Consider the following 14,517-nt stretch of genomic DNA (forward strand, 5'->3'; position numbering starts at 1 on the left):
GGTGGGCAGAATCCAGAACCATAAATAAATATTAAGAAATTTAATGATCGGTAAAATTTGATTTCGTTGTGCGAAATTGTTGAATGAATGTTAACACAATAGCAATACTGCATTCATTTTGGAAATAAAAATACATACAAGTTCTAGGGAAAAGAATAGGTGTGTAAAACTAGGAAAACGTGACTCAATTGTGAAAAATAATCAAAGCCAAAGTTATGTCGATGATTACAGACTTTCAGCAGGAGAATGCTATAAACATTTAGCAAGCCGACACAATAAATTAGTTAAAAAATGTATTCCTGAATCCTGTTTATAATCGAACAAACGTACAACCTAACAATATATAAACAAAACACTTATTATTACATTTCACACTTCATCAATGCAAGGAGCATTAATGTGTGTCAAAGTCGTCGAAAATAACAGTTAACAGCTCTTAAATAATATTTAAACTAATACATTGGTTTATTACTCGTATCGCATTCGTTGTAGTCACTCGCTAGAACTATGACCTCGTTTGTGTAATTTCTATTTCGATCATTCAACAAATGGATTTCATTATATTGGCAGTATTGAAATGGGCACTGCAGTTAATTGAATATTAGATACACCCTCTAACCTGCATATTGTGTTTATCTCCACCATTTCAGATGCAAGCGAAATCCAAAAAGAATATATCTTCAAGTTGACCTTTACAGATTAGTGCATGTTCATGCGACGATGATCTGTGATTGATTCCGACATCTTTTTTCTGGTATCATGTTAAATAAGAATTTCATGTCCATCTCTGTTTTGATATAATTTTCTGACGTAATGCATTTTAGTTTTGCTCTGAATTCATATTTTATTCTTCTTAGATCATGTGCAAGTCCATAAACCCCTAAAGCGCGGTCTTCGAACTTTGTATCTGGTGTGCACTTTGATAGCTTCAACTTTCTGATGACTGATAACGTAATAAGTCATAACTAATAACGATATCGTACTCGTACATCGCAATCATCAAAAATACTTATCTCAGTTGTGGGTCTACCTGTGATTGTAACTCTGGCTCAGCGCACTCTGATTTGTTTTGAATTTTCGTTTAAAGTTTCATTTTAAAAATTTGAACTGATTATGTTAAGAATTTAGACAAGTGATAAAGTACCTACCTATAATATAACTATGGTAAGAAGTATTTGAACTAAAAAATAATGGGATTGTTGTGTTATTATTATTTATTTTCCTTCTTTAATTCTTCTCCTTTTCTGTACTAATTGATTGCTATGTTTTATATTTTATTTTGCTTACAGTATCTCCACCTAGTAACAACTACTAAACCTTGATTTACGCAAGCCGTGAACATTTTTAATTGAAGTGTTAATATCTACGTATATCCAAATGGCAATTTCATTATTATAATAATTGTTAACACTCTGTAAATGTTTACAATAAATGATTATATTATAAATAATATATAGTAAAAAAGGAAGATATTTTTTAAATGCTTTCAGCTTCACAAATCCTACAATTTACTATGGTATGCGTTAGTCATTTAATAATCTTCATATTTCATATTTGTAAAATCTCTGATGGGCATAATCTATTCCGCAATAATTTGATAAAATCTACACGTACAACTAGACATCTACCATCTTTCAACGCGTATTTTTACAGGAAGCAGAGTATCGATTGAATTGCACAGGAAGTAACAACTGCGAGATCTAATCTATGCGTTAACTTGTAACTCGTGTTCTCAAAGTGTAGCCCATTCACAGCTCTGGTCCGCAGTCTGCAGGTACCACGCCTGTACCTTTGGCTGCATTGATTGCTGTTGCAGCTTCTCGGAAGATTCCCGTTGGTTTCATCTTATCATCTCCCATCTATTGGAATTGGCAATAACCTATGTAATATCAACAACTGCAAACCATTTCTCAATATACATTCAGAAAGATGATCTGACACGTACAACGCAAGTAGGTACCTAGACGGCAATTTACTTGTTCTGTTAGTGATTATTTAGACATTGTTATTATTATTATTTAATAAACCAAGATCCGTCATATTCACGGTATATTTCGTTAATTCTTGTTGCATCTCGGGATTTTCTAACAAAATACGCCGGCTTCCGCCGACTTTATTGTGATAGATTTACAATGAGCTGGAATAATCTGGATCTCGACCTTGAGGTTGCCACGTTATTTATTAACCTGTTATCCACGACAGCTGACGCCAACTACGGGTAATCTAATAGATTCAACTAGTGCCATCTATGGGTATGCTCGTTTACTAATATTACAATTATGTTGCGGTTTGTCAAACATTACATACAAACGTTGGAAATTGGAATTATTGGCTTTGACAGGCGATCAAATGAAATCACAAATCAGATGGGGCGACTCAATTCAATTAGGTATCTTTCAATTCAAATGATGTCAGAGAGTATCTGTAAATGCATTCAATGTCATGTAAATTTGACTAAGTCTAAATTTAGACGAATACTAATAATACTAAGAATAAAATAACTAAATTTGATTCATTTCAATTGATATTAAATTGACAACGTTAAAATCGAAAAACTAAAACGAAAAACTGATAAAAATGAAATGTTAACGTACGTAGCACAGTTTTACAGTCACGTAAATATTATATTTCTACATTTTTGGTGTAAAAAGTAGCACAGAAAAAATGGTATTGCCAATTTATTGAGAATCTTTTCAAATTATTTAAAATCCGGCTAAAAACTAAAACGGGATTGCAGGCCGTTTCCTGATAAACTTTTTGTAAATTTTAAAATATCGTAACACGTGTTCATGCACCTTCATTTTCCTAGATTTTTTTAGTGTACAGCTATCCTTTGTAGGTATTTAATAATAATAATAATATTTAGATGATTTGTAAAGAGCCGTTTTTGTGAAAAATCACCTCAAGGGCGCTGTACATAGCATACATCTACAATGATCTATAACTATGGACTAGATAAACAGTTATTAACTTATAATATGGCTACAGATTGCATCCACTGGTTCGTCGATAACTAATACAAAACTATATGAACAATGAATTTGACCAATGAATGTGATGATATGATAATAGAATGTACATATATTATTAATTTTTAAACCGCGTCCAGGCAGGTAATTAAAAGAATCCCGCTTACCCGGGAAGTCACTTAAGATTAACACTGTTTTTTTATACATTAACTCCGCACAGACGGTCCTGAGGAAAATAATTTCCCTCGGGGCCTCTTTCATCTTTGGGGATGCTGTGTGGAAGGTTTTTTTAAGGAAATGAAGGAAAGGAAGTTCTGGTATGAGGGGTGGATAGGAGTCTTGGGATCAGTGTGTTCTAGAGTGACAGAATGAATCTATCCCTCCCGCTGCAGCGCAAGGCGATGGGTCGAGAAAGGGTCGTCAAAGGATCTCCCCAACCGGCCTCTCCCGATCTGGTACGCTACGCATCTGGTGGGCTGGCGCATCCAGAACACATCTCACCCGATGAACCCGTGCACCCCTGCTAAATCACCAAACGAACCACTTGGGGTGGCAGAGGTGTTGGTTATCCAAATGTTTATTAGCAAAAATTAGACACAGTTCGCACGCAGAGGACATAATTGTAACACATGTAATTGTAAATGCCAGTATTAATTTGGTACAGTTTTTCATTAAAAATTCGACTCTCGCTACAACTATAGACGTCTATAAATGTCTTTTATTGTTGAAATTTAGCGCGCAAAATAATCCCAAACGAAAAAATTTCGGTTACGATTGTGTTACACTAAATAATGAGTTGTTTCCATGATCAGCCTAAGCCACTGATACTATAAACATACTTAGAAACATTAGAACAAAATAAATTATTATTTGCAACCTCCCCCTCTAGTCACACTTTAAGTGAACGAAATCAGAAAACATGGGCTCTGACAATTTTACACCAGATCGACTAAAGTAGATGATATTATTTTATTTTGTTTAAACCTCTTCAGCGAACATTAAAAACATCGAACATCGTGAAACCATATTATTCGTCATCGTGTAATATCATGAATCTTGAGTCTTGACAGCGGCAGTTTAAGTATAGCCTCGGGTTGAAGGTGTTATCATAAACATTAAAGTAAATCGCTCCTGGCGTTACAAATAAAATTATAGGATCGTCGTGCGCAGGCCACGTGTGCACGTGGGTAGGATGCTGCCGGCGAGGTCCCGGTGGACCACATCTCACGTCACCACGTGTCCCGTTCCCGGTAAAACACGACAGCTTCTCAGAATAGACCGATTTCATATTAATTTGCGACCAGAGTCATAACTTGTTATTAAGTGCGGGGTTTACGAATGGCTTTCACAATTATATGTAGTAAATATTCTCAAATAAGTAGGATGTTGAAATTAATGATGTATTGGGTTTATTATTAAATAATTATATTTATATTTTAAAATATGTTTACGTGGAAAACAGAAAAAAATAGAAATAAAGATTAAAAACGAGTTATTCATATCACTCCTAAACACGAGTTATTCTCAATTAGGGATGTGATAATTAAATTAACAGCTTTGAACTTGTTATATATTTTTTTGCATTGCTTATATGTCTTGCATTTTCATTTGTATTATTTTATTTCTTTTTATATAATCTAATCGTTGATAATTACTTATGGTAACTTCTAATAATGTTTTTTTTATGAAAATGTAGGAATTATCTCCAAATAGTAGGTATAAAATAAAGTCGCTATCCGCGTCTTTCTTCTAAACTACGCAACGGATTTTGATAGGATTTTGACTATCATTTAGAGAATTTCTTCCGGAAGGTTTACATATATAATACATTCCTATTGTAATTATAGAAAGTAGAAAAAAGTCGATGTTTTATAATCAAGTCGTAAAAAAATTTTTTCGAGAACTACATTGCTAACTCTGGCTAAACCTTATGAGATACATCAAAATAATGTACTACGGAATTGTATACATTAAAAAGATGATGAGATGCTTCCAATTCCGTCACATTTAATCAAATTTTTAATTTTTAACATTTCCGAATTTTCGACTCGAAGATTCGACAGTTTTTGATAAAATTGTGACAAGCCGATGCATAGCATGACTGTAATGCTTAGCGGCTGATCAAAATTTAATAAAAAATCGCAATTACGTTGAATGTCGAGTTGATCATCAGTCAAATATGACGAAGGTTGAAACAACCTAACCTAAGCGTTCGACTTTCGAATTTTAATCGGTTTTTACACAAAACATTAATAAATATGATAAATGGAATACTTGGCAATTTACAATTTATTTATCGAACACAACACAAGTTTTTATCCATTTGAATTGAAGGTTTGTAACGTTGAAAACATCATCGGAAATATAATAAGATAAATCCCGTACGCACTCAACTCCGTTTAATGGAGTGTGGCAATTTCGTATTATCGGCCTCACTCTACCAATCATCGAACTCGTTACCATAAATTAATGCAGTAATCTGTGCATTAAACCAATTAACAATTGAATGCATTATTGGGCGCGTACGTGACTCAAGTTGTTTCCAATTCTTTCGAGATGCCACCCATACTAATTAATTTTATTATTAAATTATACTAATTTGAACAATAATATCGACTGTACCTAACTTCCGTTATAATTTGAGATGTACACGACACACAGCGCTATTCCACACGCTTAATTACAAAACAAATGTAGCTTCTAATTCCCCAATTAACCGTGCTATTTATATATTCAATGATTTTTTTTTTTTTAAACTTCCGATTTAGTTGTCCGGGTTAAATCTTCCCCAAAGGAAAAACTTAACCCTTCCACTCACTTTTCCACAAATGATCATCTAGTCAATCAACATTATGTAAGTGCATTATATAAGCAAAATAAATACAAAACAATACAAGAACAACAACACGTCAACTCATCAGAGATCAAATGGGAAAAAAAAATTCACCGTCTCCAGATATTTTCATATCAGAGGGTTCGGCTCGGTAGTACTTCTAACAGGGCCTATAAATCCTACTGATCCCTCAACATAAATATTTAAAAACTCTTTCGTTATCCTACATGTATTCAAAATGACCGACTTTTGCATCTTTATATATAAATTTTTTGATAGATCTAATACGCCTAAATTTTTAATGAGAGAGCTAGGTATAATGCCAGTAGCCGAAATAACGAATGGTAATATTTTTATAGTCTGAGAATGCCAAATTCTTTTTATTTCGTTTCCTAAATCTGTGTATTTTCTAATTTTTTCATTAACAGATTTTTGAATGTTACAGGAATTTGGAATAGCGACATCAATGATATAAGTTATTTTTTTAATTTTGTCATGTAAAACTATATCGGGTCTATTATGACTAATCGCTCGGTCTGTTAGTATAGTTTTATCATAATATATTTTATAAAATTCGTTTTCTAAAAATGAATTTGGTTCGTATTCATAGTATGGTACTATATTACGGCAGTCAATCAAGTTATGTTTAATTACCAAATTTTGGTGAATTATTTTTAAAACTTGATTGTGCCTAAATGTATACTCGGACGGTGCTAATATAGAACATCCAGATATAATATGTTCTATAGTTTCCGGAAAAGCCAAACATTTTCTACACAAATCATCAATTTGATTTGTATCTTTGATTATATGCTTTCTATAAATTTTAGTATTAATGACTCTATCCTGAATGGCAAGCATAAATCCTTCTATTTCTGCGCTCAACTCTCCAATACTCAACCATTTGTTTGACGAAATTTTGTCAACATACGTTTGGTTGAGATAATTGAAGTGTTTTGCGTGTAAAATTTTATTTGACCAGGAATCTAATAATTCCTGGTTGGGATTTATAAAAATGTTGGCATTCTCATCGTATAAATTTAAAGGTGTAATATTTCTATCTGCCTTGCAAATTATTTTGTGCATTTCTGAGCTATGAGCTTTCCTATGGAAAAAAGTTCTTAGCATTTCTACCTGATTATGTTTCAAAGAAGTTATTTTGACTATACCTCTACCTCCTAAATTTCTAGGTAAATTAACTCGTTCTATAGCTGAATTTGGATGATGGCAATTAAACTTTGTTAGCGTAGTTCTAATTAATCTTTCTAAGTTATCTAAATCTGTATCAGACCATTTAATTATGCCAAATGAGTACGTTAATAGAGGTATTGCCCAAGTATTTATTGCTTTTACTAAATTTTTAGCAGATAGATTGCATTTTAAAATTTTCCTGATCCTATTGTGAAATTTAATCCTAATATCATTTTTAATACTACTATGGTCTAATCTATTTGATTGTGGGTATCCTAAATACTTATAAACCTCATCCCTTTTCATACTAGTAATTTTGAAATTTCTAAATATACTCTCGTCCCCATCTACAATTTTGCCTTTCTCTATATGGATCGTTCTACATTTATCTAAACCAAAAGTCATTTTGATATCATCTGAAAAGTTTTTAACTACCTCGATCATTTTCTCTAAATTTTGTTCAGAATTCGAAAATAATTTTATGTCATCCATATATAATAAATGCGAAATTGTACTACTCTCCCTTGTATTACCCTTAACTTTTATTCCAAACTTGCTTTTAATTAACATTTTAGATAGAGGATTCAATGCTAAACAAAACCAAAGAGGACTCAATAAGTCTCCTTGAAAAATTCCTCTTTTAATTGAAATGCCCGGTATTACTATTTTCTTACCTTTTAAATTGATAAGTAAATTGGTATTCCAAAAGGACATAATATTTTCCAAAAAGCTAATAATAATGGGGTTAATTTTATATATATTTAATACTTTGATCAGCCACGAGTGCGGGACACTATCGAAAGCCTTTTGGTAGTCTATATAGCAAGTATGTAAATTACGTTTTCGAGTTTGAATCTGTTTTAGAATTACAGAATCAATAACTAATTGTTCTTTACATCCCATATGTTTTCTGCGACAACCTTTTTGTTGTTCAGATAAAATATTTTTTTCATCTAAATGAGTATATATTAAATCTGTTAAACAAGAGGTCAAAATTTTGTATATTGTCGGTAAACATGTAATGGGTCTGTACTGAGAGGGATTATTAATATTTTCGCTTTTGGGTAACATATAAGTAATGCCCTTAGTTAGAAAATTTGGAAAATTTTGTGGTTGACTGACAAATTTTGAAAGATTTTTTGCCAAAAGAGGATGTAAAGTAGTCAGACGATTATTATTATTATTTGTTTTTTTATTTTTTATTATTATTATTTTTTTTTTTTTTTATTTGATATTATTTGTATAAACGGATTCACTGCCCAAATTTAAAAGTGGCATTATGTCAATGATATCATAAACTGTTCAATGCACATACATATAGACCCACACTCTCAAACACACACACACTACACACGTCACCCGATAATTACTGAATATACATACCACATATGAGACATTACATGGAGAAATTTATCATAAGTACCCACCTTGAAATATTTGATATCTGTAAATTGTTTCATCACAGTCTATGTACTGTTTGTCTATATAATATTTATAAATAAGTCAAAGATGCATTCATTAAAAGTAATAAATTTTGATAATGTGACAACTATGGAGCCTTTTTATGAGTTTCATCAAACCATCTGTATGACAACATCCAGACTATATTATTTTTTCCGTGGAAAAAATAATATTGCCAACCTAATTTGTTGTTAATTTAGAGTTGATAATCATATGGCAAATCAACAGAACTTAATTGAATTGCGTTTTGTAATTGAGCGATTTAAAAAAAAAAACGGGTTTTCAATGGGAAAATCGGGTCCTAGGAAAATTACGAAAACTGTCATTCTCGTGACGGGTATCAATTTATTCATATTTTTTTTTTAAATATAATTTTTATCAATTTATTTATAAATTCAATAATTTGTTTACTTAAAAAAAGATAATTATTTAATCAGAATATTAGTTATCAGATAATATTGATTTTTATGTGAATTCAGCAGACTCCTAACTGCTCCCAAACGTCTGGAACTATTGAGACTATGGCATCCCCAGTCGGGGTATATTGTGAGGTTGAAGGTAGTGGGGGGAGGAAGGATATGGGGAAGAGGAAGGTGGGAGTACCTGGCTATTCAGATTTGGTCACCAAACATTGCTACATCCATTTCAAGCAACGTTTCAATTCTGATACAGGGCGATACTCCGAGTATCTTTCACTTTGGAACGTGCCGCAAGTATACTGTATATTATTTTTAATTAATAAATTGTGAAATAACACAAATTCATCAAATACAATTTACTTGCGCATTTCTCGACCACGGAGGGCGTTAAAATCCTTATCATCATTCCTTATTTATCTTTATCGTTTTCTTAAAATTAAAATATAGAAAAGCGATGCGTAAAACAGGGTGACAGGACGAAATTACAGAGGCGTGAATTTCACGTATCAATATTACAAATGCCGCGGTTTAGAATAAATTACACACGCGGACGGCATTACACAAGGAGAGAATTATATCTGCTGGAATTAGTCACTGGAATTAGACTGTTTAAATTTATTAGGTTAAGAGTGTTAAAATTCTGAGCTAAATAAATTTTGACCGGTCGGTGGCCGAGTTGACATTGCACTTGGTTCTCACCCAGGCGTACTGTGTTCAATTCCTCGGCTGGCTAAGTCCTCCATCACAACACGAGCAACATTTTCCGCTTACTGTGGTGGTAGTAGGAGATTTTCAAATATTGTCAGGTTATTCGTAACCCGGGAATGTTTGTCTTTCTTTTTTTAAAAAAAAAGAGAAAAAAAAATATTTAAATAAAAATATAACAGTGGGTCAGATAAGGTTTTTTGACGTGTGCAATTCCAGTAGGTGAGGTAGATGTAAATTGTCTCCATTTGTAATTCCAGGAGGTGAGATAGATGTAAATTGTCTCCATGTGTAATTCCAGTAGGTAAGGTATATGTAAATTGTCTCCATGTGTAATTCCAGTAGGTTAGGTAGATGTAAATTGTCTACATGTGTTATTTCGTCAATGCGTTATTTAGTCCGTGTAATTAATATTTGTACGTAAAATTCACGGCTGTGTAATTTCGTCATGTTACCGAAAAAAGTAATTGTATGTGAAAATGTGCATTTACCTTAGAAACAGATGCTCCCAAGCCGGCTTGACAAGATCCTTGTCTATGGTATCCCCAGTTTCCTAGAATAGATAAAAAACAACAAATTATTCAAAAAAAACTTATTCAGGGTGCAGGAATTATATAAAAATCATAGATAATTAGCTTTACTATAAATATGATGAATACGATAATATTATGATGACTATCTTTACTATTATGATGACTGTAATAATATTATGATGACTATCTTTACTATTATGATGACTGTAATAATATTATGATGGCTATCTTTACTATTATAATAATATTTGGATGATTTGAATAGCGCCGTTTTTGTGCAAAATCACCTCAAGGGTGCTGTTTATTTATGTTGACTTTGATACTTTAAGAGGAAGCTACAAGCTAAAAATTTGTATATTCTTGGTATACCTTATATCGTAGGTAATAGGAATTAAAATCGCTTGACAAACGGAGTCTAGAAATGTTCGATTTCAAGCATAAAACTGGTTTTTATTTATTTTGTGAATAATTTTATAAGAAAGCAAAAAAGTAAATCAAGTGAAACTGTCAGATAATCTTAGCTATAATACTGTATTTTTTTAAAGTTGTTTCCTTTATGCGTTCATATATTTCTATTGAAAAAATATTTTTTTTAGTAGTTTGAATTTGTATTTTTTATTGAGTAATTTATTTTTTTATTTGTATTCGAAGCGATAGGAAAACCTTCAATTTATCTAAAGCATATTTTTTGGTATTCATAATGTACACCAATTCGTAATAAAGATTAATCAAAATAGTGATTTGGCATTAAGCTTCGCCTTAATGATGACTATGATACTATTATGAAAACCAACTTTACTTTTATGATGACTATGTTTACCATTATAAAGTCTGTGATACTATTACGATGACTATTTTTACTTTTATGATGACTATGATACTATTATGATGACCACCTTTACTTTTATGATGATTATCTTTGCTATTATATTTACAATAATGACGAATATTTTTACTATTTTTTATATCGACAATTCGTGATGGAATTCAAATTTCTTTTACTTTTAAATTTTTTCCACTTCTTTTATATTTTTACCGTTACCAGTTTTAGCTGAACACAGACTGACACACACAACTTCAGATTGAAACTATGGTGTATGTACACAACTTTGGGAGATGGGGTGAATACATATGGGATACAATGATTTTATTACAATCGTAAGGATTTGATTAAAATAAGTATAAAGTAATATATAAATAATTGAGGACAATATTAGCGATTCTCAAACGAAAAATTGAAACATTTTGTATCCAGTTAAAACTGTATATTTCTTTATTATCACTATCGTGCTTATTATTTCAGCGCCCTTGAGGTGATTTCTCACGAAAATGGCGCTGTATAAATTAGACGAAAAAATGATAAATATTATTTTGGCCCTATTAAAGGAAACTAGGCACGGTACATAAGACTTTCTCTAAAATTATTATTATGTTTGAATATTTACTTAGTTTGATATGTCTTTTCTGGTGACTGGATAAATTATCAAAATGATAATTCATCACTTTTTTTAAAAGTTATATAAAGTCATGGAAAGTGATGAAACAAAAACTTTATTAACTGGATTAAGAAGGTTGGGTTAGGTTAGGTTTAAATTTTTTTATTGTTTTTAATGACAATTTGAATTGTCACTGTGTTGAGTTATCATGGAACCGTCTTTTCTATATGTTTCTTTCAATAATAAATTGCATTAAAATTGTTAATTTATTGATTTGGTGTAAAAATTAAATAACGTCATCTTTAAATAGAGTATATTTTTAATTTCTTTTGTTGTCAATTAAACTTAGACCCTTTTAAGTTTCCGGTATTCAATGTTGATTGATTAGTTTATAGTCATAATTTGATGTATACATATTTGGTCAATAATAAGGCATTATTTGTTGTAAGTTTGACTAGTGAAAAGCTTCCTTGAGGCTTTTAAAAACCAAAACGAAAATATAAACAACTTTATTACGATCATCTAACAGCGAAGCTAAGGAAAGTATGCACAACTAACTTGCTACTCAAGTTGACCTTTGAAATGCCAATCATGTGCAAGGTATAATGCAAATGCAAACTTGGGGAGTTTGTGTTCACGTCCCGTTGCCTATGTAAATTGCAATGGAAGTAAGAAATACAAAATATAACGCCTCAATAGTTTCCTTTGCATTGACATTTCACCTGAGCAGGGTACAATAGGGAGGAGCTTTCAGGAAAATGTCACTATTCCGCTAGAACAACACTTATGGAACCCCACCACACATATACGATAGATTTTTTTAAAAATATCAGTACCTACCTCTTTGTTACCTAGTAAATAGTGGAACGTTTTCATATTTTTAATCACCGAAGATTCTAAAAGTGCCTTCCATATAAACTTGAATGCCAACTAGGCCAAAAGCCCAGCGCTCTGTCTCACTCACACTCGCCTGACATCATAGATCTCCATCCCATTTGAATTTCAAATACACAGTTCTGTGTTGGAAATTTAAGCCTCGATTGGGCAAAATATTTATATCTCGAAACACGACCGTGGCATTTCTTGTGTTCTTCTTTATTCTATACTTTTAATATAGACACATAAATAGATAGGTACATCACCTAGAGATTAAAATAAGCGTGGACCGGAATTAACAAGCCACTTATAACATGTTTAAATACGGCTTTTAACAAAATCAATAAATACAACAACAACAGTGACAACGAAGAAATCAATTATGTAATTCTTCAAGGTAGTGTATTAGGTCCTTTACTATTTTTCTAAACTAACTAACGAATACGCCGTTTCACAGCAGGGGTAATCAGATGAGATATACTACCAGGGCGCACTCCTTGCATCATTCACATCCTACATCGTACATCATACAAACTCGACTGTTATTCTCTTGACATGGCCTGACTCAAGTATTTGATTTGCTTGTAAATAGTCCAACCGTATTAAACATTCGATTCAATTACATTTGTAGATGTTCAAGATTGCAAAATGGAAACAAAGATTTATGGGATGGTGGTGTCGTGATTCCAAGGCCAGGTTCCTTAATAATGTTGACAGATATCTATTAATGAGCATTCCAACTAGGAAAGTAGGTAATTATTGGCAAAGATATTTACTTCTTACCGAATCAGGTCGTTTACAGTTAACTTATTATAACATCCTATGGCAGTGATGATCAACCTTTTGAGCCGGGGGGGGCAATTTATTAATTTTCAATTTGTTCGCCGAACGCAAGTAAAACAATTACGTAAAAAAAATGTATATCAAAGGCCAAACCAAAATGCATAGATTTTATCATTCTTAAAGATTAAAGTAAATACAAAAAATACTTGGTCAAACCAATAAATGCTGTTGACTTTTACCGTTTGAAACATTGACTAAAAAAAAGATCATTTATAAAAAGATAATAAAATTTTTTCAAGAAATCTTTTGGTATTTTATAAAACGGAAACCTTTAAAATGCATGAAACAATTAATAAAAGCTCTGAGCTGCGATGGTGAAAATTCTTCTACCATTAGTGAGGTCGAACCACGAAATATTTTTATGAATATTCTGGCATATGCCAGAAAAGCTTATTATGTTGAGCGGCTGATTTTAAACTTTGAAGAAAGGTTTTACGTTTTCCACTAAACCTTTTTGCAAAACAGAACGGGAACCGTAGATATTTTATTTAGCCAAGTTTAGAGGGCAGCACGAAAAGGGATCGCGGGACGTAAACTATGTGTTACGTTTACTTGCAACAGTTACTGGTTGCACATCACTGTCCTAGTGGGTGGTCACTGGCCAGCTATATAATACATCAATATTGTTACGTAGCAACCCAAGGATGGTCCAGTAAAAATCATTTTATCTCCTACTCTTCTTAGATTTTATTACAGTAAACAGTAACCGATTTCTTATATTCTTTGCGATGAGTTGGGCTTAAAAAAACACAAGTCCAGGCCGTTATGAAACAGAATATTATTTATGTAAATCGGTCTGAGTGAACATCTCCCGACAGAAGCCACGAAGTTCCTCGTAAATCAAAGGGAATCGCTCCAGTTTATGCTTTGGACGTGGATGGGAAAGATATTAGTTTCGGAGATCAGCAAACAAAGATGCTAGTTCTTAAAAGGACTAACTAATCAACGATGATAAATACTTGCATTTAAAAATATTAATGCAATCAAATACCCTATAATATTATTAAATATCTGACATTTCCCATACATTCTGATGGCAGCGTGCTACGCTAGCGCCTCCTAGCGGCATGAGTTGTGCGCCTTGCTTTTCTTTCATTATTATTAATTCAATTTAATTCCTAAATTATTATTTTTGATTTTTAATTCAATTCCATTGGCACAATTATAATTAATCTGTCAACGTTTTTTGGCATCCTGAAAAACGACTTGGAGTGTTTTTGTTGTTTGTAACTATTCCTACACACAGAACGA

At 32.1% G+C, this 14,517-nt stretch overlaps 1 protein-coding gene across 2 annotated transcripts in view; it reads right to left on the reverse strand.

Annotated features, from left to right (window-relative positions):
• The window catches only part of if (integrin subunit alpha inflated), a 218,611-nt gene that overhangs the window by 60,245 nt on the left and 143,849 nt on the right, over positions 1-14,517 (reverse strand). For both annotated transcript variants that reach the window (XM_089634287.1, XM_089634286.1), the window contains exon 5: positions 10,070-10,131. In XM_089634287.1, the coding sequence (XP_089490413.1) occupies positions 10,070-10,131 (62 nt within the window). The remainder of the gene's footprint in view (positions 1-10,069; positions 10,132-14,517) is intronic.

The sequence above is a fragment of the Hesperophylax consimilis genome, chromosome 8 (assembly GCF_061612785.1).
Source record: "Hesperophylax consimilis isolate HC1 chromosome 8, BYU_Hcon_1.0, whole genome shotgun sequence".
NCBI lineage: Eukaryota > Metazoa > Arthropoda > Insecta > Trichoptera > Limnephilidae > Hesperophylax > Hesperophylax consimilis.